Raw genomic sequence first — 25,285 nt, forward strand, 5'->3', positions numbered from 1 at the left:
TGGTATTCTCAGAGGATCTCTTATTTTTGCCTGCATTTTCAAAATTGCTAGGTGGAAGGGTCTTTGCCTAGTGCAGAAAGCATGAGCTGAAAGCTTATTGCTTAAATGGTAGATAGATGCTCTTTAATTTAAGGTAGGTCATCCCAACCCCCAATATCAATACTCTATCATTTTTCATGACTTATAATAAAGGGAGAGAAATGATGGTGTGGTCCTAACATATAAAACAAGTCACCCATATCTTGTGCATTTTGACATTAACACTTCTCTTCCTTGACCTTTGACAGGTTAGGGCTTGACCCAAAACTGCTGGCCAAAATCCTAAATATGAGCTCAGGTCGTTGCTGGTCAAGTGACACTTACAATCCTGTTCCAGGAGTAATGGAAGGTGTACCTTCTGCTAATAACTACCAAGGTGGCTTTGGAACAACACTCATGGCTAAGGTATGTACATACAAACCTTATATACAAGTACAAAAAATAATGTCTCCTTTGTCAAAATAAACAAAATAACATTTTTTTTCCTCTCTTGTACCTGCATTCCAGCAAAATATCCTACATAGCTTAGTTCTTTTTATCCATATGCCTTCTAATAGACTTCTGGATAGATTGGGATATTTTTCTCTAAGATGAAATTGTGAAAAATGTTGGGAATTTTGTGCATCTGTGGATCATGCTGTACCTATAACTGTAGCTCCAAATGATCAGCTGAGTTTTTGATAAGCGTGACTATACTTGTAAGAAGCTGTCTCCTATAGGATGTTACAACAGAATGGATTAGTGTTAGCACTCTATACTTCAAAGTGCCTCAGTGCAAGGCTACGTTTGCGGTCTTTGAGATTGAACTTACTTATGAGCAGAAGGTCCTTGTCAACTAGGCTAGGGACAGACATTACACATAAACCGGTATAAGTGATCTGAAACTGGTTCAAATCTGTAAGACAACAGAAGCTCAGCGCACACAAACTGCGTTCATAATGGCCAATACCAGTTTAAGTTAAACCTGGATGGAAGTTGTCAGGCTTAACTGATTTAGGTTAAATTGGTTTATTGAATGTCTGTCCCAAATCCCCTCCAGGTTCAAGTTAACTCACAGTCCCCACAACATCCCAGGATGTTTTGCACCTTCCCTACAAACCCTGCCTCTCACAGAGTGGGTAGGCTAGTCTTGGCCCAAGCTGTCTGCTGTAGCCAAGCATGGAGGCATGTTTGAGTACCCCCCCCACCTCCTGGCTGAATTTCCAGAATCAAAGTGAATGTCTGTTCACTTGATTATCAGTTCAATCTATGGAGCCTAGATTAACCTACAAAGATTCAGCCTCAGGCTTTTTGACTGTCTATATGTAACCCTAAAGTCTACATATAATAAAAATCTAGCTCTTATATACATCAGATTGTCAGCTTGTTTAAATCCACATATATCTATTGATTTCAATGGGCACATCCACATGAACCCGCACGTCAGGGGCAATGCATAGGGGGTGCATGCAGGTGCACATGCACCCCCCTAAGTGTGGTGGTGCACCACCGACACTGTCAGCGGCACCTGTGGGTGGTTGCCACTTGCCACCCTGCTGTTGACACCAGTGGCATCTGCAGGTGGTCCGCAATCCGCACTGGCCGCCGCCAATGCTGCCAGTGGCAGCTGCGGGTGGTTGATTGGCACTCACCACTCCCTTCGGGTGGTTGATTGGCACTCACCACTCCCTTCCCCCCACCGCCAACAATACTGGTAGAGTCTGCAGGAGCTCCCCCACTTGCTGCTGCTGCTGCTGCTGCTGCTGCCACCGCCACCCCACCCCCAGTCACCGGGGGCACACGCTGTTCTTGCTGCATGTGCCTTTTACAGCATCTCAACCCCCCCCCATCATTCCCAGAGCTCCCCAATCACTTCCCCAACCTCCCCGCACTCACCAGCTGCAGCAGTGGCTGTTGGGGCCTCATGGCACAGCCCTTCAGTGCGACGGGGGGCAGTAGGGATCGGCCCTGGCCACCTGGCATCTGCACTGCCTTTGCAGCATTGTGGGAGTGCAGCCTGGCACAGCAAGGAGCTGCACGGGCACCACACACTGTCAGGCAGCTCTGGGTCACTCGGGCTGAGAAGCGCTGAGCCCTGAGTGACGGCCACAGCGACCCCGAGCTGCCTGACAACACATGACGCCACACGGTGTCTTGCTGAGCCAAGCTCCACACCTGTGATGTGGCAGCAGCAGCACAGGTGCCAGGTGGCCAGGGCTAATCCCTGTGGGGAGGCTGTGCCATGAGACCCTGAGTGGCTTCGGTGGCCACTGCTACTGCCAGTGAGTGCAGAGATACTGGGGCTGGGTGGGGGCTGGGACTCGACAGTGGGGACGAGTGGGGAGCTGGGACCAGGTGGAAGAGCAAGTGGGCGGCTGTGGGCCCTGTTGGGGGAAGCTGTGGCCCCTGTGGGGGGGCTGGGACCCACCCCTCCTGAGCAGCCTCCGCATATGCACCCCCACATCCACAGTTCCCCCAACAATCTAGCCACAAACCCTGCACCCACATACCTTGTCCTGTGGGTCAGGAGTGATGGGACTGGGGTGGAGAGCAGGCTGTGGGTTGAGAGTGAAGGGCAGAGGCAGGACTCTGGCATCTCAGTGCTGCACATCCTGATGAGCAAAGGGAGTAGGCACATCTGTTGACTTCTTTTTTCTATGACAGAAAAGCGAAAAATAAAGCCAAACTGTATAGATATTTAGAATGTATTTTGTTATAATGATAGAGGCACTGGTAGGCTTCAAAATTTCTTTAAAATTGTAAATATATCAGTAAAACATTGCCCAACTGATTTGATCTCTCTGTCTATATCTATCTAGTAGTCTTTTGTTTTAATTGTGGAAGAACATGGATTTGGGGGTATTTTAAAGAGTGACCTCGGGATTTTTTTTTTCAGGGATTTTGCAGTTTTTAAATAGGGAACACCAGAATTCCTGCTAGTGAAGCAAGTGGCAGGACTCAGGCAGAGGAGACTGCTTAGAGCTGGCAGCCGGGACCCAGCTCTAGGTGGCTGAACTCCTGGCCACTTGGGGCCAGGAGGGCATGCTTTGACAATTCAGAGCAGACCACCACACTGAGAATATCTTCTGGGCAATAGCTGCCCAAGATGGCCAGGCAGTGTGCAGTAGTGCTACACAAAGGCCAACTGTGTAGCCACAGCCCACTGGCAGCTGGCCCAGAGGTGCAGGTGCCTTTAAAAGCCATGCACTCCCCATCTGAGTCTGCCATGTGTGCAGCCTTGGGGTTAAATGCTGTTACAGGTGGCAGCAGGTCACAACCAGGCAGCAGCACCCACTACCAGACTGTTGTAGTGGTTAGAGGGTGCAGAGACTTCTTAGGGCTGCTTCAGCAGTCTAGCTGACATGAGGGGTAGTGTCCCCAGATACCAATTAGCCAGGCCCCAGAAGCTCCTGTCTATTTGTATCTTCCAGTTAACATGGGCCTTAAGGCCCACCCATCTAACTAATAGCCTCCACTGTGTGGGGCCAAAGGGTGAAAGATACAACTTCTTTATTAATTTTGGGACAACTAAGGAAAAAGCAGGATAGGAGTGATGTGGGGTTTAAAGAGTCAAAATGTGAAAAAAGGGCTCTAGATGGGGACACTGAGCAGAGCCGCCCCAGGCCACACCCACCAGTCCTCAAAGGCATCCAAGGAGCCAGTGGACATGGCCCATTGGTGCTCTTCCTGCAGATATGCAGACCTCAGAAGCTCCTGTCTATTTGTCCATTCAGAATTGTTGTGGGCTCTAAGGCCCACCCAGTAAACTAGTAGCCCCCACTATATGGTGGCTAATGAATGAATGGAGCAACTGATTTTGTGGGACAACTAAGGGGGGAAAAAAAACAGATAGGAATGACACGGGGGTCATAGGGTCAAAACATGAAAGTAAGTGCTCTGGAGGAGGATACAGGCCACACCTGCCAGTCTTCAAAGGCATCCAAGGAGCCAGTGGACACCGCCCACTGGTGCTCTGCCTGGAAATGTGCACAGACAAGTGAGAAGAAACCAGCCCCGCAATCTCCGGGCACCTTCCTGGCCAAAGCCTCTTTCCTGGTCAAATACAGAGCCCGCTTGGCCAGCGCCAGGAGGAGGTTGACCAGGAGGTCCCAGGACTTAATGGGGCCATGGATGGGGTGACCAAAAACAAAAAGGTGGCTCAGGAGTTCTTGGCGCTGCACTTCAGGAGGGATGTGGCCAGCATTGAGAGGGTCCAGAGGATGGCCACTTGCATGAGCAGGGGGCAGCAAGGCAGGCCCTATGAGCAGAGGCTATGGGACCTGAACCTGTTCAGCCTCCACCTGAGAAGGCTGAGGGGGGATCTGGTAGCTATCTACAAACTGGCCAAGGGGGACCAGCAGGCTATTGGAGAGTCCCTGTTCCCCTGAGCACTACCGGGAGTAACGAGGAATAACGGCTATAAGTTGACTGAGAGTAGATTCAGGCTAGACATTAGAAGGCACTACTTCACAGTCAGGGTGGCTATGATCTGGAACCAACTTCCAAGGGCAGTGGTGCTCACTTCTACCCTGGGGGTCTTCAGAAGGAGGCTAGATAATCTCCTAGCCGGGATCGTTTGACCCCAGCATTCTTTCCTGCCCATGGCAGAGGGTTGGATTTGATCATCTGCTCGGGTCCCTTCCAACCCTACTAACTATGAAACTATGAACAGCTCCATGGAGGAGCCCCCAGCTGAGGTCCCCAGTGGCTTGTGGGATGAGGATGGAGTACATACTCAGCCACCAGGGTGCCCTAGCCATGCCCTTGCCGAGCAGGTCCCTTCACTTGGTGTCTGAGCAGGATGTGAGGGTGGCATGGTGGATCGTGTGGCACACAAGTGTGTAGAGGTGGCGGTGATGGACGCTGGAAAAGCAGACTGGTCTGGTGTCCTCCAGCTGGCTTAGGTGGTGGAGCAGGGAGCGCCGTGAGGCTGGGCAAGGTGCCAGTCCCACGACAAACTCCAGTGGGGTGGGGGAGGGGGTGGGGACTGACACTGTGCAGGACCTGGTTAACAAAGGCAAAGGCATAGGGAGGTAAACCAGATTTCACCTCCTGGACCAGACAGCAGGTTGCACGTGTCGTGGGTAGACCCATGCACTTTCCGAAGTTCCTGAGAGTGAACTACTTGCCAGGGCAGCTTTTTGTACTGCTGAGGCTGGCACAGGACAGGTTTTTGTACTGCTGGGGCCAGCACAGGTGCTGGCCTCAGTGTCTAGTTCCCCCTGGCTGCAGATCTGGGAGGAACCAAGCAGGGTTATTTTGCCCCAAGTGGGACAATTTGCCCCACACCAAAGTGCATGTCTGGGCATGTGTGCTGAGGCAAAAAGCCCTGGCTCAGATTTGTGCCACTTCTGTTGGAGCTGCTGCAAGTGCACATGCCTGCACATGTGGACATGCCCAGTCAGATTGGTCTGAATTGCATCAACTTTTTATCTGGTCCAAGGTATCTTCCATATGACAATCTCAAAGTGCATTGCAAAAACTGATTGACTTAACCTCAAACAAGTGTTCTAGGTCTTATTACAAGTGGCAAAAAATGAGTCACAGAGGCTGATTCATCTAAACTCACGCCCTAAGTCAGTGGCAGAAACTGGCTTAGAATCTTGGTCTTTTCTCTCTGTCCTATGTTGTGATAAGACATTTTTTGTAAAAATTGTTCTTTTATCTAAAAAAAAAAATAAAAAAATGTGGGTGCATCTACATGCAAGTAATGCAACTCAGTAAACTCTGGAGCGCTTTGAGCCAGACTGCTCCTGGATGTAGTGTCTACACGTGCACCCAGACTAGCAGCACTTTGAGCCAGGGCAGAGCAGCAGAGTGCATGGGGGAGTGGGGGGGGGGCGGGGGGTTAGCCTTGGGCTCCAAGTGGTGGCAGCAGGCAGCAGAGAGGCTGGCTGGGGCACAAGGATTCTGAGACTGGAGCTGTGTGGTTAGGCACCAGGTAACCCCCCCCCTTGCACTTCAGCACCCACATGTCCAAGCCAGCCCTTGTCACCGTCCACACATGCATTTCAGTGCAGTTACTTACTCCGCAGTAAGGTAGTACTATCATGGAGTTAATTAGTTTACTAATTAAACTAGAGTTAATTAATGCACGGTTCCCTAATATTGGCGGCACCCATGTCGATGGTGATTCTTTTCTGCAGAACTAATTAGTCTACTCTACGGTAAGGCGCATATGTAGATGCACCCAGTTTGTTTTAATCAAATATTTTCAGAGGTGACATTCTTAATTCCTACACAGGACTTTGTGCTCTTTGTATCTTTATAGAATGGACAGTAACATTGGTGTTTCACAACTTTGTGAGCTTTTTTCCTGATGTACCTCACTGTAGGACTGGAAGGTAATGAGAGGTTTCCTTGCAAATCTACTTAAAATTGTTTTGGAATATCATTTGGGATTCAACAAAAACCAAATCAAACAAAACCAAAAACCAAACCAATAATTCTGCCTACTACAGACTCACGTGCTGAATTTTGACACCGCTTAAGTTGTGCTATCTCCTGGTTGCTTTGGTTCAACTCTATTCTGACCTAATATGCCAGTGTGTCTGCTTCCTTTTGTGTTCCCAGCACTTTATCTCTTATTCAGCATGAGCTCAGAATAGCAAAGTTAGGAGTGCCCATATCAAATTCTTCTTCCCCAGTAGTGAGATTATTTGTCCTGATTGTGAAAGAGACTTTCATTTCATGTGAAGGCTTCTCTCTTCCTCAGAGCATTGGCAACCTGGTGAGCTTAGTTTGCATCTAACAGACAGAAGCAAATGAGTAAGGTCTTCTATTTAGTAAATATGCATCCTTCAGCTTGAGTGCAGATCTAATGTTAGAGATAAACAAGGACCATCACTGGTTTTAACTTGGTGTATGCATCAGACAGTTGTGTGCAAACTATGCATCTTGCATCCTCCAGTGCCCCAGCTAGGAAAGGAGCAGTAGTATGAAACTGATGCAACTTCCAGGTAGTTTTCTCTTCTGGCTGCCAGGAACCAGCAGCAACTCTGTGTATGATGTGCGTGAAAACTTTTCCATTCCAACTACTGTAATTTCCTTTCTCTCTGGTCTCTCTCCCAAACCGATCTTGCTCCTCTCCAGACCATTCTCTGCGCAACAACTAACTTCCTTTGTTTGTTGCTTGGTCCATCAACTGATTTTCTCCTTGGATGTATTTTCCCTGACTTTTAGTCTTTCCATGCCTCTTTTCATTCCACTGTCATATGAAACCTGCTTCCTTTGCATGTTCTTCATCTCTCTTTTCTGTAGCCTCCTTGTGGCAAGAGTTTGGCCTGGGCTGGGCTGAGCTGGGCTGTGCAGAGCACATTCTTTTGGGGCTTGCTTATGCATTTTGGAGTCCTGTATCTTCACAGCAGCTTTGTTTCCTAGAGGAGCAAGAGTTACAGAATGGAAATCTCGTATGGATTTTTTCTAGGTTCCCAGTTTTTTCTTCCTTAAATCATTTGTGCTCATGTCTCTGTGCCCTCACTCATGTACTCGTACTCAAGTTATAAGTTTATCTGTAAAGATAGGCCCTTGTGCCTGCCTGAGACCTGTCATCCATACAATATGGGAACATATCTGTGAGGGGGAGAGGGGGAAAGAGGGCTTGGGAATAGGGTTGTTTGTTTTTGATGGTATTTTTGTTTAAACCATTTTGATGCATATCACAATGCCTATTGGCATTTTTTGCTTCTCTATCTCAAGATTAACTGAAATGGGGTTTATACAGAGTATCTTGCAGGACTGAAACAGTTTTACGATAAATTGAACACTAAGTCTTTCCCTGCCTGCTCAAGACCCTGAAAGAAGCAGCTACAGAGCAGTACAAAACAAACCTACTACCTTCTTCCTCCCTTTATTCCCTACCCTATATTTAACAAGACAAGGAGAAACAAGAGCAGAGTTGCAAAGTGACACTGTGTCTATTTCAGTTCTACTTTGGTGCTTGCTTTTCCATTATATACGTAAGTAAACGTAGAAGACAAGGGTGAAGAGATACCACAGCAGCGAGTGGGCTGTCAAGGCAGGAGAGTCTCACAGGTGCAATTTCAAGGCAATTTTTTTGTATTTGGTACTCTGGTATTATGTACAGTATATGTCAAGAGGAGTAACAAAATAAAATAGGGCGGGGAACATACGTTGAGGGAGAAAAGGGGAGTTACCAAAGAACCTGATGGAAGGGGGACCAGGGGTAAGAAGAATGGATAGAGGAAATAAGGTAGAGGAAAGGGAGAACAAAAAAGAAAAGGTTGTGTTCGTGCTGACTTGTTCTGAGCTAGCTAACTAATTTGGCACTTAATTATCCAGCATCAAAATTTTAATTTCTGTCATTAAAACTGATCAGGCTGCCAATCTCTGATCTGAGATGTATCAAGGGTAGATAAGCGAACATTTCCCAAAACACAAGCATGTTCCTAATGAAAATGATATAGCCACGTTTGTTTACCTCTTTAGTTGAGCCTTTTTTGCCTTCAGCAATACAGAAATGTCAGACTACTTTCTATTGTCTCAAGACCTCAAAATGGAAAGAAAGGAGGGGCAATAGATTCTCTAGTGCTGCTTGAACAATCCTCCAGGGACACATTCTTTGATGCAGATAAAATAATTACCTGAGTAAGCATTTAGCTAGGAAAATAGCATTGCCTACTGCTGAACAGATACAAAATAGTCAAAGTAAAAATTGGTGCAGTGGTGACCTCTTCCTTGTACTGAGCTGTCCATTTACGAGTCTGTACAAAGACTTTTTTGAGATGAGAAGTTATCTTTTTCTGTGTTTCATCTAGCCATGTCATTTCTCAAATTAGGCTGCAGATTATTTGGGTCAGGACTTATGCTTCTGTTTCTTCTGTAAAATACACAGCACACATTTGCTGTAAAAGAGAATTGGAATGAATTATGGTAAAGTGGACATTCTTGGAAATGGAAAAGATAACAGTATATCCAAAAAAAAACGTAATACAAAGTAGCTGTTGTCTGAACACAACATAAAATTTCACCTTCTCAGATGAACATGGTGTTGAATGTAGTGATAAGTAAACAATTTACCAAAGTATTATGCCACCATGGATCCCACAAATGAAGTTACAGGGACTGTTTTATTGGCTTTGGAAGGGAAGTGGGGGTGGCGGAAAACTTTCTGTAAAACATCTTTATGGAAAATCACTCTTGTTTCTTGAAATTAGCAATGTAACCTAATCTCTAGACAAGTTTTTTTCAATTTGAGACCTAGTTTGGAGATGTCGCTTCAAAACTCAGATTAATTGCCGTTCCTTTTAAAGGTCAGGGACTACAAAGAGAAGACATTGCAGACCACAAGTCGTCTTCTCTCCTTAACAATCAAGGTGTTGATAATAGTCTTCCTTTTAAGATCCTTGGATTAGCTATGTTCATATTATGCTCTTCTTGACCCTTGTCAAGGTTGAGATGGATCATCCAGACTTACTTGAGGCAAATATTTCTCTTCCTTTTACTGAAGTATTTCCGATACTAGGTCAGGGCAATCCTTCGGGCTGTCCTTAGGTAGCAGAATCTCATTCATACCAAACTGGAAAGTAGTAACTGAAAACTGCATTTTGGCGTTATCTTAAAAGTATTGAATCCCTGCAAGACTGATTTCACCCCTCTTTCCCCATTCCCCCTCCCCCCCCCCATTCTAAGTTGAGGAAAAAATGTTAGACATTGATAGAGACATCTGGAAGACACTGTGCAATTCCAAAGAGGGAAGAGGAACAAGAAAATGTACTCCTGAGTTGTCTTAACAGAAAGGTCAGGAAGGGCCAGATCCCCATCAGAACAACTTTATATAAAGACATTCTGAAAACAAATCCCTGCAACAATATTGTTCAGAAATGACATAGTTTTGATACCAGTTGAAACCCTGCAGTTTTATATGCTTTCCGTGATCTATGTAGCTATTTAAGATTAATATTATTCGTTTTCCTTCCGTCTTGATACAGCCCTTGCAGTCTTTGTGTAAAATATCTCTATGCTACTTGCCAGCACCACTTACCAAAGAAACTCCTCTGTGGTGAGTTCACCTCTGGCAAATGAAACTATGCAAATCCTTCATGCAGTTCTTTGAAGACTGCCTGAAGGCTCAACTTGAGGCATGCAGATTGGCTCCTGAAACTGGGAGCAGTTCCCGCTGGGCATGAGATAGTTAACTGCACAATAGCATAGTTTACTACGCAGTAAGCACATGCGTCTATATGTGCACGTGCATCCTGCATAGTAAACACCCCTAATTGCGAGTAAATTTGATACCTGCATTTGCAGTTAGTTACTCAAGATTAGTTGCTATGCAGTAATGCACATGTAGATGCAACCCAGAAGCAAATTTTCTTCTGGGGCAGGTGGTGGGGGGTAGAGGTAGCTGGAGGCTAGCCCCAGGGCTTCAGGCTGGGAGCTTCTCCTGCCCCAGGGCTGGGTTGCCTCTGTGGCAGCCTCTGCCTCAGGCCTTTAAAAGCCTGCAGGCATTTTGAGCCCTAGGGAACACCAGCAGGGAACATGAGGGCACGCCGGGCCCCTGTGTCCCCCTGGACAGGCCACAGGCCAGCTGCCCCAGCCTGCCTGCACTCTGGCCCTGCTGCCTGGCACCCCAGTGCTGCACAGCTGGCAGACTTGCGCTGTCCAGGCCCTCGGCCCCAGCTACAGGCAGCTTCTGGCTGCCAGGGCCAGCTCCAGCTGCCCACAGCCCACCCCCAGCAGCCTGCCCTGAGCCTGCAGGTGCTGCAGAGCATTGCTTCAGCTGCACAGCTGTTGGTCCCATGCCAGGCCCCTGCACTGGGCATTGCAGGCAGTTGTGCAGGCATGGGACTGCAAGGACCACTGTGCAGAGGCCCAGAGAGCTAGTGCAGAAGCCCCTATGGTGACATGCCTGCCACTCGGAACCCCAGCTGGTTGCAGGAAGAGACTGGCAACCTCGTGGGACTGTGGGGTGAGGCAGAGGTGCAGCACCAGCTCAAGCAGAGTGGGCACTCCAATGCCCATATCTATGAGGAGCTGTCAAGCTGGATGTGGGAGCATAGGCGGAACTGGTTGGCACAGCAGTGTCACATAAAAGTTAAGGTCTTCCATGCACAGTGGGCTGCCATCACCAACCATAATTTTCAGTTGGGGAGTGTCTGTAAGTCCATGCCACTTATGCAACAACTGATGGACATCCTTGCACCCTGGGACCCAAGCCACAACTGTGCTGTGTACAGTAGCATAGGTGGCATGCCTGAGCCCCCACCCTGGCCTGGTACCCTCAGCGACAGGTCACTGGGGGAGGACCCCTGGAGCCTGCAGCTGGCTGTCCCACTGAGCTCCCCGACTGTACTCTCCACCAGCAGCTCGGGGAGCCCAGGCCAGTGTCTGCTTTGCCAGCTATGCAGACCTATCAGGGGGCAGGGACATGTAGCACAGCCACAGGTAGCCCTCTAGGCAGTGGCAAAGGTTGCAGGCCAGCCTGGATTTGCCCCCCCCCCCCACCACTGTAGCTCAAGGTCCCATGCCAGGTGCACAGGCTCACCAGGGGTACCATGGCCATCATCAGTAGCTGGACATAATGGGTTGGGCACCCCTCTGTACACACAAACAGCTCTTGCACATGTGCAGCTGGGGCAGGCTCAAGATCCAGTGGTGGCATGGGGGGGAGGGGCCTGGCCCCAGGGCACCTCCCCAGAAAAGACCCCTGCAGGGAGGGCAGGGGTGCAGGCAGCTCCTCATCCTACTATGCCAAGAGCCCTGCACCCTCAGAGCCCGGGCGCTGTGGGCTGGGCAGCAGCAGAGGTTGGCCTTCAGGAGAAGGGGAGGGGGTAGCGGGGTCTGCAGCCATGACAGCACTTGCTGCTAGGAGCCTGGCCTGTCCTTCCCTGTTCCTGCTTTGTGAATGCTGCCCCTGGCCAGGGAAGCGGCTGGCTAAGCAGCAGCGAGCGGGGATAGCTTTTGAAGAGGGCTGCCAGCTGCTGGAGCTCCCCCCGGTGGCAGCAGAGGTCCACTGCAGGGCCCTGGGAAGCAGGAGCAGATTGCAGCAAATCTGCTCCCACTTCCCTGCACATGTAGGAACATGTCTGGAACTATTTACTCACTGTGAGTAAATTGGTGACGCATCAAATGCACGTGTAGACACACTCAGTGGACAGGACTATAATACCAGCTGACATATTTGGGTGTAACCCTTTATGAGAGCTGCTGAACTAAACCGCTAGGGGGAAAATAGTGCTTATAGGTCTGATGGCTAGGATGGCTTTTGCCAAAGACTGGACAAGAAAAGAGTGTATTTGCTGGCAGACACACTTTTTCAGAAGACTTGCACATTGTTACATGCTGTTTAGTGAAAGGGAGTGCTGGTGTTCAGGGAATATCAAGCAGCTACGGGAGAGATGCTGTGAATCTTATGAGCTGAAGATTATCATACACTTTTAGAGTTGCATTGTTCTTTAACAGCATTCATGCTACTTCAGAGCTCAGGGAATCTCATATTGTTGGAAAGAGCAGCAAAGCTGTTCCTCTGAGTTCTTACACAGCTGGGTCAGAAGTGTCTATCTATTTTGGAGTCATATAGCCTTTTGTTTGACTTTGTCCTAAGTATGTATACCTTTTCAACAATTAGCAGTTTGTGTTTCTGGCAACTTTCAAGCAGGTACTTGTTCAAGCAAGTGGCCATGATGAGTTTTTATGAATGTTCTGCCTATGAAAAATAGTGATTCCTTAGAATTCATAGGATTGGAATAATTGAAATTAGTAAATGTGTTCTCAAGGATTTGGGAGCCCATCTACATTAGTGCCCATCCAGATAAAAGGCTGTATCATTACAATTTTCTTTTTTGAGTTAGGGCCATTTTCAGTACGTTGTTAGTCATGATACTAACAATGCCAGGTTGACCAAAACAAGACATAGGAGATTGCAAAGCGTGCAAGGCAACTGGAGCTTGTCAAAGGAAATCATATTTTTTGTAGAACATGGAAATACTGTAAAAAAGACTGTTCAACTTGAAGATATTAGTTAAGAGAATCTGTCCATAATTTCAAGCTCTTCCACCCAAAATGCCAGGAAGCAAAATACAAACAAACAAACAAAAAAGCTTTCCCTGTGGGCAGGGATTTTGATGGCATTTAAAGATGTCCTACCTGGTTTAATGCAAATTATAATTAATCCCCAAGTGAGGACAGTGGTTGAAACCCATTTGTGCCCTTCAGTGTAAACTTCTGTATTGATCATAAGAGATTTAAAAACTAGCTTTGAGGGTTTGAAGAGTATGAATGCCATTATACTCGAGTTATCAGATATAAAAAAGGAAGCTTGCAGCTGTCACTAAGTCAGTAGCAGAGGCAGGAATAGAATTGAGAACTTTGACTCCCAATCCTGTGCTCCTGCTACTAGGTGTGATGTCTTTTTTTTCATATGATCATAGAGTCATGGGGTTGGCAGGGCTTTCAGGAGTCACCTGGTCCAGCCCCCTGAATGAGTGCAAAGATTCCACAACTTTCCTGGGCAGATTATTCTGCTGCCTTGCTGTTCTAACAGTAAGGAAGCTTTTCTTGCTAAATCTGTTTTACTGCAACATAAAGCCATTGTTTTGTGTCCTGCTGTCTGTGTCCCGGGAGACACAAGCGGAGGCCCCGGAGCACCCTGCCACGGTGGGAGCCGAGGCAGGGCTGACCTGCCCAAAGAAAGAAATGAAGAGTGCACACTTACCATTTACAGGAGAAGCAGAGTCACACTGAGAAGGGCTGCTGACACAGTTCATCAGCCGCTTTTATTGCTGGCTGGGAACGATGCCGGCAGATGATATCATCAAAAACCACCGCCCAGCTAATTTAAAAGCCGGCGGTGGGGAAATGGAAGCGGGGGCAGCAGCGCTGGAGCTAGAAGGCGAAGCTGCTCCCTGGGCTGCACCTTGGCAGTGTCGGCAGCTCGGCAGGGGCCAGATGGGGGCACACAGCTCCCGGCTCCATTAAAAGAATTACCTGCCTGACTCAGCAGAGCACCCAGACCAGAGAGGACGGCATTGAGGGATCCCAAGGACTACAGATGCCACATCCATGAGTGGGGTAGGCTGAGGCCCGTACCCCAACTATTCTTTTTTTTCTCCTTTTTTTTATTTGTTATTTTTGGAGGATACACAGAGCCCAGACCAGGGAAGGATCCTCCAGGTGACCCTGGGTTAAGAGGAAGAGCTGACGCAGCAAACGGATCACAATGCCTCAGAGGGAGTGCAGATACAGAGACAAGGATGGTGCCACACCCCACAGTCATCCAGGGTAAAGGGGCTTCGAGGGATGTGCAAGGAGAGAAGAGAGCAGGCAAGAACATCAAAGGGACAGGCCAGCAACCCATCATCCAGCTGTCCTGAGGGCTGGCGTATGGCTGGGGTGTAGGGGAGGTGGAGCCCCAAGAACACCCACAAAAGGCAGCACCTGGTCTACGAGAATCTGCCAGGGGGAGCCCCACCACTGAAGAAAGGAAGATCAAGTCGTGGCAGGCGATGGTTAGGGCCTCCCTCGGGGGTGAACATGACCCAATGCACAGGTCCCAGGGACACACCCCATGGCCAGAACTGGGTTTGTGCTCTGAAGTCGCTAGAGAGCGCCTATACGAGACCAGGCGGATGCGCTCTGTGGCAAGAGAGAATAGTTGTTCTCCCTCTTCTTTATGGCAACTTTTCACATATTTGGAGACTGCTATCATCCCCCCCTCATACTTGCCTGTTCTCCAAACTAAATATGTTAAGTTCTCACCACCTTTTCTCATATGGTGTGCCTTCTGACTCCTTTATCATTGTCACCCCCCTCCCAACCCTCTCCAACTTCTCTATATCCTGCTTAAAATATGGAATCCAGAACTACACATAATGCTCTAGAGTAGGCTTAGTTAGCACCAAACAGACTGGTATTGTCACCTTTTGTGTCTTATACCTAATACCCCTATTGAGGCAGCCCAAAATTGCATTTGTTTTTTTCAGATTGTCACATTGCCTTGGTGGTAGCACTGCTGGGAAGGATCTACGGGTTTGGTGGATTACAGTCTCAGTATAAATCAGCAGTCATATTCCCTTTTCTGTTTGTCCTTTTGATTATTTTTCCCTAGGTACAGCATGTTAGGTTTGTCTGCATTGAACTTGATCCTGTTGATCTTTCCAGTTTATCAAGGCCCTTATGAATTCTACTCCTGTCCTCTAAACTAGTTTTGTAGTGCTTTCCAGTTTTGTGTAATCTGCAAGCTTGATCTCTGTTCCAGCAACTAAATAATTAATAACCATGTTAAATAGCACTGGACCTTGGCGAGACCCCTGTGGAACCCCAGTTGAAGACCCTTGCCATTCCAACATTGATCCTTTTTTAATTGCTCTTTATGTGTGCCTATTGAGCTAGTTATCAGTTCACCCTGCAGTAATTTTATCTAGCCCACACCTGTCCAGTTTGTTTATGAGAATGTCATTTGGGACTTTATCAAAAGCCTTACTACAGTTCAAGTATCCCCTGTCCACTGCATTCCCCTTATCCACCTCACCAGTTACTTTGTCAGAGAATGAGATCAAGTTGGTTTAGAATGATTTATTCTCAACAAATCCAAGCAGGCTACAAGCGATCAACGTTTCTTCCTCTCAGGGTTTACAAACTGTCTTTGTTTTAATTTGCTCCAGTAGCTTCCTGGATACTGAAGTCAGGCTGAGCAGTCTATAATTCCCCTCCTTTTTGCCTTTTTTAAAAGGTAAGCACTATGTTGGTCCTTTTTCCATCACTTGGAATCTTGCCTGTCTCCCACAACTTTATAAATTTTTATTGCTAAGGGCTCCAAGATCTCTTCTGCCAATTCCTTCAGCACCTTGGATGAAATTCATCAGGCCCTGCTGATTTTTAAATTCATTCACACTAATCAAAAACTCTGACACTCTTAGTCTTTCCCCTTCTGTGTCTGTATAATTTTATTAGCACCTTATTAGCAATATTTCACTAAAATAAAAGTTATATGGGAGGAAGGGTGCTAGGACCTGGTGGGCCCATTGGTTCTGTAACTTGTTACTGGTTGGAGTGTCCATACCAATTTGTTTCAGCCAGACTTTTGGTTATATTTTGTGTTATTTCTCTTAGTATAAAAACAAATGCACCACTCATCTTTATTGCTGGGAAAAGTCATTATGTCATCCTTCATGGTTCTTAAACACGACATGATGATACAACTTTATAAAAAATTAGTTACTTTTAAGACCTGATGCAGAATGTCTTGCATTAAAAAGCTTATCCAACCTTATCCCAACCGTGCAGGCTGTACAATAAATGATATCACACACAAAAATCCTACTTTCTTTAAGGTGATTTTTGAATCCTTAAAATGAATGTGTCTGCTTTTAAGAAGTCCCCTCTTTATGAACACATCTTTAGGAAATGTTTAGACCAGTGAGGCTCAACTGGGGTGCCATGACAGCCTGGGGTGCCTTGTGATTTTTATCAAGGATGCCATGAGGTGCCACACAATGTTAGCACTGTTAGGTGTGCAAACATGATTCACAAGAAAACCCAGAGTTTTCAAATAAGAATTGATAGTGTTAAAAACAATCTGACGCTATGTAGTCTTTCTGAGTTCTTTCAAGCACTCTCTTAATTTCCTGTATTTAAAAATTGAGTGAAAACTAAGAGCTGTCATTTTCCAATGGGTGCCTTGAGTCCAAAAATGTTGAGAACCACTGGTTTAGACTGCAGTACTTTTCAGACTGAACACGTAACCTTTCAAACCTTGGAATATGCTTTCTAGAAGTCTTTCTTTATGAATCCAAAAAGATTAATTTGATTTGTGTTTCTTCTGAAGTCACATCAGCTAAAACATCTTCATTTAATTTTACTTTTAGGAACAATACGTTCCCTATACCTCATGCATAGAAATTATGTTTGTGTTCTGAAACCAATGTTAAATGTTTAAGTGAATGGCTTAGATAGGGTTTGTACTCGAAAGAGATTTGTAGGAGGAAAAATAATACACCATGTTGTGTCTTGCTTTCAGCATGCATAAAAGCCTAGAATCTTAGCAGAGTGCACAGAGGCCTAGAATCTTACAACATTCCTGGAGAAGGTTTCGTGCTTTACACAATGAATTCTAGTGCCATTGAAAAACACTGAGTTGCTGATTCATTCTTTCCCAGGGCATTAGTACTGCATTTTGTTGGCCGTTGATTTCTCTGTACAGTGGAGGGTAAACTGATCATACTCGCATGCTGTTTACATCCTTGTTTTCCCCCTTTTTATTTTCAGGATCTTGGCCTGGCACAGATTTCTGCTACCAACACTAAGACACCAGTTCCCCTGGGATCGCTAGCACATCAGATCTACAGGATGATGTGTGCAAAGGGCTATGCCCTGAAAGACTTCTCAGCCGTGTTCCAGTTTTTACGTGAGGAGGAAAACTTGTGAGCTATTTTTAAGCAATGGACACTGTTGCAAACCAAACGCTTTTTTTGGAACCTTCTTGTCACTCATTTGAGAAATAGTTGGGTTTAGTCAGTGGTCACAAGTCATGATTCCGATTGCATGCAGATCTCTCTGCTTTTGGTTGTCCAGGTCACAGCAAACTCCAGGATTTTGTATCATTTGATTGGTGGGAAAAGGGGTTGTTTGTTTTGGCTGTACAGTAACAGTTTTTTAAGAAGCATGGTAAGATTTTCACAAGCAAATACTTTTTATTAAGTACCTAATTCTCTGCATATAAAACACCTGACATTATGGCTATTAATTGTACAAAGTAGTTAAACTGAGTCTTAAATAGTAAAGGAATAACATTTGGTGGCCAGTGTTACTGATAAACTGGTTTTCATTAGTTCCTAATAAAAATGAAGTTCTTCGTGGAAAAAGGGAAAACTCTAACAAGGAAGAAATGCATCTGAGATGGATTTCCCTCCCACTTTTTTTCTTAAATGTACCAGCTTTTAGTCTTAAAAGTGGGTTGAGTTCTCCTTCATATTAGTGTTCCTGATTTAAACTTCTTGGTGAGTGTAAGTAAGTGGAAAGCTGTTACAAAATGTTTAACTGATAGACTTAGCTCAAATAACATGGTATGTATGCCTCTCTTGTAAAGCTCTATTATTATATTTTGCTAACCCAATTTTATATTTTCTTATTCCCTGTTGCACATTTTCAAAGTTGATAAATAGCACCTACTAAAAATTCTAACAAATGTACATTTGCTTTAAGTAATTACTGCAATATTATAAATCTAAATAAATCCCATTATTTTGAAGTCAAATAAAAATCTGTTCTGCTAAATGTCTGCTATAAAGTTGTTTGTGGGTTTTTAATGCAATCTTGTACTAGATTTTTCACAAAGCATCTGGCATAAGCATTGCATAACTCTTCTTATGAAAAGTGTAAAGTGGCATATTTAGATATTCATTTCTCAAAGCATTCCCTGATCCCTGAACTTACAAGGGCTCATATGTGCTATATTTTATGTATGTGCATTTGGACCTCGGTGGAACTTCTCAGGTGCATAAATATTTGCTGAATTGGGGACTTAATGGTCAGGTATGTATTTCATAAGCATACTTTCCACATTTTATGGATACAGTTGTCCATTTAATATGCATATGCAATTAATACAATTGTGAGCATGGGTTAGCATCATACGTGTATGGAGAATTCTCTGAAAACTAATTGATAGTGGACACTTGACTTGTACATTTTCACAACTTCAAACAAAACTCTTCAAATAATACTGGTGACTTACTTGCCTTTAAAAGATGATTTTTGGAGTATGGTCACATGAACAAGTCACTGCAAGCTAAGGTTGGGTATGAACTTATATAGCTTCTGATGCTCCATAGTAGTAGTGGCCTGTCTGCATGTTCTTACTGTACTTTAACTGAGGAGAAAGTTACCTTGCATTTACTATGCTGTAAGAGCATGCATGTTACCATGGAGTAGCTGTCATAATATAAATTTACACTCTAGCTTGTCTCATAATAACTTGTTTATATGCTCCTATCCTTTAGTACCAAAATAGAGCTCTGGGTTATTAAGGGTCTTTAGTTCATCACTAGTATAGATAGGCATAATATTACTGAAAACACATTGGCTACCAGAGGTGAAAGGTGTGTGTTGAATGAAGCAAGGAATTATAGGAAGACTGTAGTCTAGTTTGTGCCTCCGCTACATATGAATCACATGGCTGATTCTCCTTCACGCTATCTTGATGCCCAGCAGGGGAGCTAATGAGGAAGCAAAAAACCCCCAGACACTATCCTAGCTCAGGGGCAGTCTTTCAAAAGAATATCTGGAATGTCCCATAGTCCTGGGTTGGTAAAAGCATTCTTAGTTGCTCTGTGAGGATGGCATTTGCAAAGACCATTGCACAGTATTTAGCATTTGAGGTGAAGCACACTAAGCAAGGTTATTGAATATCTTTTTGGAGTTTGTAAGCTGCTAAGACCAAGACAACCCCTGAGCATGTGCAAACGACTCCCCCCCCATACCCCCCCAGGCTTTTAACAAGGAAACGTGGACAGATTTTTACAGAGGCAACACAAAACTTGTCCAGAGTTTCTACTGCAAAGCTGTGGGGGTCTTACAGCTATTCAAAGGAAAGGTTGCCTACATTCTGCAAATTTTTCTCTAAGACTTATTTTCAGAAAAGGCTGAAACAATTTAGATGAAATTTTCCAAAAAAATCAGCTGGAGGCAGATAGCCAGCAGATAAAATCCTAGTCCAAGCAGTTAATTTGACAAGGTTATGAACAACTTTAAAAAGGGTCTCATTATGGCAAGAACTACCAGTTATACCTCTAGTAACAGTTTATTTTAGAATGCATATTTTTGCTATTTCTATAAGGCAATATTGTATTATTAGATGGATAAATAGCTCTTTAAAAAGATGGATATAATGGTATTCATACTAGAACTACATACACTATCTGTAAAATTGTAAGGCCTCAAGCAGGGGGATAAATTCCTACTGCACTCAAGTTAAAGCACTAAATTAGTGTCTGCAAAATAGGAAGCATTAAAACCTGTAATTTGTCAATTTAAAACAGAAAAGTGGTAAACTGTCAAATTTCTGTGCTAATGACCTCTCAGAACATACACACACATTAGGTACGATAAATTAGCTGCGTATTTTTGTAAATGTCTCATAGGGAAATTTAAAGGAACTTCTTTTTAAATTAGTTTGAATATTAAAGTGTTCTTCCCATCATACTCGCTCAGACTGGGAATGCATTATTGATAAACAGAACACTGGAACCCAATAAAGCTAAGACTCTTTTTTTTGCTTTAGAAAAATGTATCCAAAGCAGCCTTCCCTTATTTATTATGCAGTGCAACATGTCTTTAAATGATGATCAGAAAACAGTTGCTTAACAGGAGAAGCTTTCTATTCAGAGACTGAACAGGGTACTACTCCATAGTTTTATTTGCATCTTTACGCACCCTTGGAGGAAGAAAAGGCATTCTGAACAAAAGGAAATATTTAAAGGTGTTGTGGGTGAAATTTAGGGTCTGTCAGAGTTGGTGGCAAAAAAATTTCCCATTAATTCCAATAGTGCCAGGATTTCATCCTGATTTTTTTTTTTTTTTAATTAAAGACCTCTCATGTCAGGCATTGGCCATGGAGGAAAGAAAGCTCCTCTTCTATTTACTGTACTAGTACACAAGATGTTACCAGTGTTTCCTTTACTTTACTTTACCAGCTTGATGTGCAAGGCTGAGGAAATAAGGTTCTGCAACTCCCCAGAAATGCCCCCCTGGTGGACAACTTGATTACTTGGCTTACTACCCATTTCCTCCTGCCTTTTTTTGTGCCTCAGAGCTTTGACTAACACTTTCCCTCACTTCTCTACAGCAAGTTTGTTTGACGCAGGAATCCCTGCATTAAAAAGGGGGAAGGGAGACTTAAGATTGACTAGAGAAACTTGGTAACGTTGTATTAAGACAGAAAGTTGCCTCCTGGGGAGATTTAAACACCTCTGCTGAAGTGGGCATGGGTGTCTTATAGTGTGATAAAATTCAAGGACAGAGCCAGGATTTGAGGGGCTGATCAGATTCTTAAAATCATCAAGAAGCTTCAGTGGATAGTATAAACCATGTGAAACTAAAAAGCTGTTACACAACATGAGGATTCATTTAGTTAAGTACCCACACATTAGAATAAACATTCTTATTCTGATAGACTTATACCTACAATAGTTAAGACTTTCCCTGCCTTTAAATGTAACAACATAACACGTGTATAACCAATCTCAAATTTTGCTGATATCCTGAAGTTTGGTAAGATTTGTCGCTTCATATGGTTTATTTGTCACAGCCTGCCAAGTCTTCAGTCTCACTGGTACAGTTATGTGTGAATGTTTTTAAATAAGAAACGCTGTAATTTTTGCTGGTACTGTCAGGCTGATGGAGAATGAATTATTTTATGTAGCTAGTAGACTGAATAGATTTAAGATTTTTAAATCTTGACCTAGATGTACATTCACCAGGGGGTTCATTCAGTGCATATTCATGGTGGATTGAAACCTATAAACAACTTCAACGTAAGGATAGGAGCCTAATCCTATTTCCACCTATTAGGTGCCAAAGTATAATCCTATTGCACCTTGTTAAAGTCAGATTTAAAAAGAAAATGTTAATGCACCTACTTTTGTAACATGGCCTTATCTTTGGTTGAGAAACACTATTCTAAGCTAAGTGTCATGGCACTCTGGGGTACCTTGAGATCTTTTCAAGGGTACCATGGGGTGCCACACAGTGTTAGCACTGTTAGATGCACAAGCACGATTCACAAAATAAACCCAGGGATCTCAAATAGGAATCCATAATGTCTAAAACAATATCACCTGTTCTGATCATTCTGAGTCCTTTGCAAGTGAATTGGTCTATTATGTTTCTGTAGTCAAAAAATGAGTACAAACAAAGCTGGCATTTTCCGAGGGGTGTTACAAGTCTAAAAAGGTTGAAACCCACTGGCTTATAAGAAAATCCTGAAAAAGCAATGAGCTGGAGAAAGATTGTGCTCACTTTTTTCAGGGACCCAAGCAGGGTGGAATAGAATTGCATGTTGTTGCCTACATCCACTTAGGTATGTAATATACAGAACAGGACCAGGACCCATATTTCTTAATGTAGCTGCTACTGCATAGTTAAAAGCAGTTGGACTCTTTTCCTGGTTGCACCTGTAGCCCTACTGTTTCCCTATTAACATTAATCCTGACCTGGAGACTTCATTCTTCTTAAGGGTCAGGCAGAAGGCAGGGCAGGGTGGCACTGTAAAGACTAACTCATTCAGAAAGGCATAAGCAGTTACAGGCTACAGCCTATTTCATCTAGGAGAGATGCTTTCTTCTTGCTTGTTTTAGTTTTGTGATTTAGTGTATCTAGCTTGCCAATAAATAAATAAATAAAACCTCACTGGCAAAGTACCTCAAGGAGGCTACCACAGGGTAAAATAGTTATTACCTTGATCTGGAAACATTAGCATGCTGTCTCACATTTTATATGCTGCATTGATTTCAAAAGATCTCAAAGCACTTTATACACTAACTGTTATGCAGAATTAGTTCACTGACAACTGAAATGCAACTGTCTTGGGAGCATAATGCAGCAATTGGTACAGTGCATAGCAACCCTGACAAGTGAAACATGTTCTACCTAGTTGTAACTGCAGAGGAGAAGCTAGGTAAGAAAAATATAATTATCAGATGTGAAGTTTGGCCTGAGCAGACTTTGTGCTGGGACAAAATTTTCCTTAAAGACAGACTTTTTCTGTGTACTAGCAGAAACACCTTTTGTTGGTCTTACATGCATTTATAATGTTGATGCCTTTAGAAGCCTGACAGCTAATTAAGGTACATGTCTTGGCAGGCAGCTGAACTAAGTAAGTAATCCAGAGAGCATGTCTACATTGTCAAGGACTGCTCTAGGGAGCACAGCAACAAGACACAGAAGACTTCCTCTGTTCATGTTGCAGTACAAAAGAGTGTGCTTCCTGAAGTCAGCTCTGAATATGTGCACTCAGCTCTGTTTTGGGTACGCTTATTGGCATGCCCCAAGCAAGCACTGCACTGAGGCAGCTGTATTGCATCTATTTTCAGGTGAAGCATACATAGAGTCCATGTGCTGTGCCTTACCGTGGCAGTCCTCGAATGGCCCGTTGATGGCATAGAGAAGCCCAGAGGGTGGTACTTTCAAGTTCTTGGGTTGAATATCATGTTCTACCTGCTTAGTTTTCTGGCATTTTTCCAAAGGGCTTAGGCTGTGTGTGCTGCTGGTTGTATTGGCGGTGTAGTAGACCAGGGGCATAGCCTGGAGCTGTCATTTGCCTCGCTGGGCTCCCCACAGGTCCAAAAATTTGGCACCTGAGAAACGGTGGCCACTCACCTGCTGCCGAATTTCCTGCCCTGTAGGTAACTCCACTGGCCAGATCAAGTGGCCCTGTGCACTGGACCCAGTCCTGGCACGTGAGGCTGCACAGGAGTGCCAGAGACTAATCCTGGCACCAGGTTTGATCTCAGCCCAAACCTGGCATGTGTGGCTAGGTAGGGGCTTCATTCGACCTGCAGGCCAGCCTCGTGCCACTCATCTGGTCTGGGGGGGACCAAAGGTTGAGGACTACTTGTATAGACATTTCCAAACTAGCTTGTAATTAGGTAGCTCAACCACCATAGCAGCAACCTAGCCAAGCTGCTGGACATAGATTTTTTTTTTCCACTGGCATTAAGATCTTTGCTGCCTCAGATCTTTGGTACCCTCATTAGCCCTCCCTAACCAGACTACAGTACTGAAATGCCCTTAGAGCTTCCATGATCTAGCTTGCAAAATTGTTGTGTAATGAATCCGGGCAGGCTAATGTCCCAGAATTACTGTCCGAGTATAATGGTAACATTTAGAGGCTCCATTCAGAATCAGAGCTTTACTGTCCTAGACACTGTACAAACAGAGTAAAACACAAATCTAGGTCATGCAGTTTAATTGAAAGCAGCTTAGCTCTATACATACTGTTCTCTTAACTTCTACATCACCCTATCTTTAGCCACCGTCCTCTAGTTCTGCTATCACCATGTCATGTTTCTTTATTCTCATGCCTCGGTGTGTACTGGTGTATATTTGGCCAGGTACCTTTTTTTCCTGTTATATAATGAATGTTGTTTGGCTGAGGTTTTTCAGTGCCTTGGCCATGTCCATGTATAACTGTCTTGGAGATTTAGGATGACCACATGTTACTGTAAGTGACGTTTTAAACTCTTGATGTCATCTTATTATGGTACTTGCAAAGCCAGCATAAAGGTCCCCAAAAAGCGAGAGTACCAAGAAGAGCCTTCTCAGTCTCTCACTTCCAGTCAAGAATTGTGTCCCAGATATGTGGATTTAAGACAGGCTTGAATTTTTGTGGCGTCTTGGGCCTGTTTCTGAGTCAACCATCAATAACCCTGGACTGGCCATAGGTAGAAGGCTTTGAAATTGGTTGATGTGGGGTTTTTTGACTAATTTTTTGGGTCAAAGGCTCCTTCATTTCTGTGAGCTGCTGCTGTCTACCTGTGTGGTATGTGTCTAAATGAGGTTATTACATTGTGTTATATCATTACATCATATTGAGTTTGTACAGTACTGCATATGCTGTCAGTGCTCAATAATAATTATCATTTTTCCCTGTCAGGATACACAAAAAACTGCTAAATAAAACAAGCAAAACTGCTCTCCAGCTGCTTGAAGAGCTAATACAAATAAATTGTCCTCTCTGCAAAGCCATTTGATTGTCTTTCAGTATCAGGTGCTTGGTAGGGGGAGGTAAAGGGGAGTGGGAGGAAGGAGATGTGGTTCAGCCTGTGGTGTGTTATCCTTGTCATATGTCAGGGTCTTATACCAAACTAGATTGCACTGGTGCAAATTCAGTCTTGGATAGAGACAGCCAACCTCCCTATGTGGACCCTATGTGTCAATCTGTCTCACTTCATGGACCAGCTTCAGTCCCTTCCATCTCTCCTCCCTTCCCCATCTGACAACATTTCTGTTCACAGAGGCTGGGAGGGAAAACACTGAGACTGTCTAGCCCTGTATGGAGGAGTACTAGGGAACTTGGGGAGGTTTGCTGTTACAAGGGAAGGTAGAGGAACTTGCAATTTGCCTGACCCTTTTTTGTCGATAGTTATGTTTAGATATTGCTGCTGGGCTCTGGCAGCATGGAGTAGTTTTTACCCTATACTGTACCACCTGGTACTCCAACTTAGGGAGTAAATTTCACACCATTGTTTCCAAATTCTCCTTGGAGCCCCCTGCCTCTAGTTTTGGTAGCATTATCTGACTTGACCCTGGC

The 25,285-nt window shown here is 44.6% G+C and overlaps 1 protein-coding gene across 2 annotated transcripts in view; it reads left to right on the forward strand.

Moving 5' to 3' along the window:
* HIBADH (3-hydroxyisobutyrate dehydrogenase) overlaps positions 1-18,252 on the forward strand; it is a 127,406-nt gene extending 109,154 nt beyond the window's left edge. The window contains exons 7-9 of one of the 2 annotated variants that reach the window (XR_016442262.1): positions 288-444; positions 15,645-15,709; positions 17,245-17,367. Coding sequence is in view for 1 of the 2 variants with exons in the window: in XM_090046674.1 (XP_089902800.1) it covers positions 288-444; positions 17,245-17,403 (316 nt within the window). In the remaining variant the exon portion in view is untranslated. Of the gene's footprint in view, positions 1-287; positions 445-15,644; positions 15,710-17,244 lie in introns of both variants that reach the window. The other variant, XM_090046674.1, reaches the window with a different exon arrangement.
* Positions 18,253-25,285: the final 7,033 nt, after the last annotated feature.

This window comes from Crocodylus siamensis, chromosome 5, assembly GCF_052110815.1.
Source record: "Crocodylus siamensis isolate JL-2025a chromosome 5, ASM5211081v1, whole genome shotgun sequence".
NCBI classification, from domain to species: domain Eukaryota; kingdom Metazoa; phylum Chordata; order Crocodylia; family Crocodylidae; genus Crocodylus; species Crocodylus siamensis.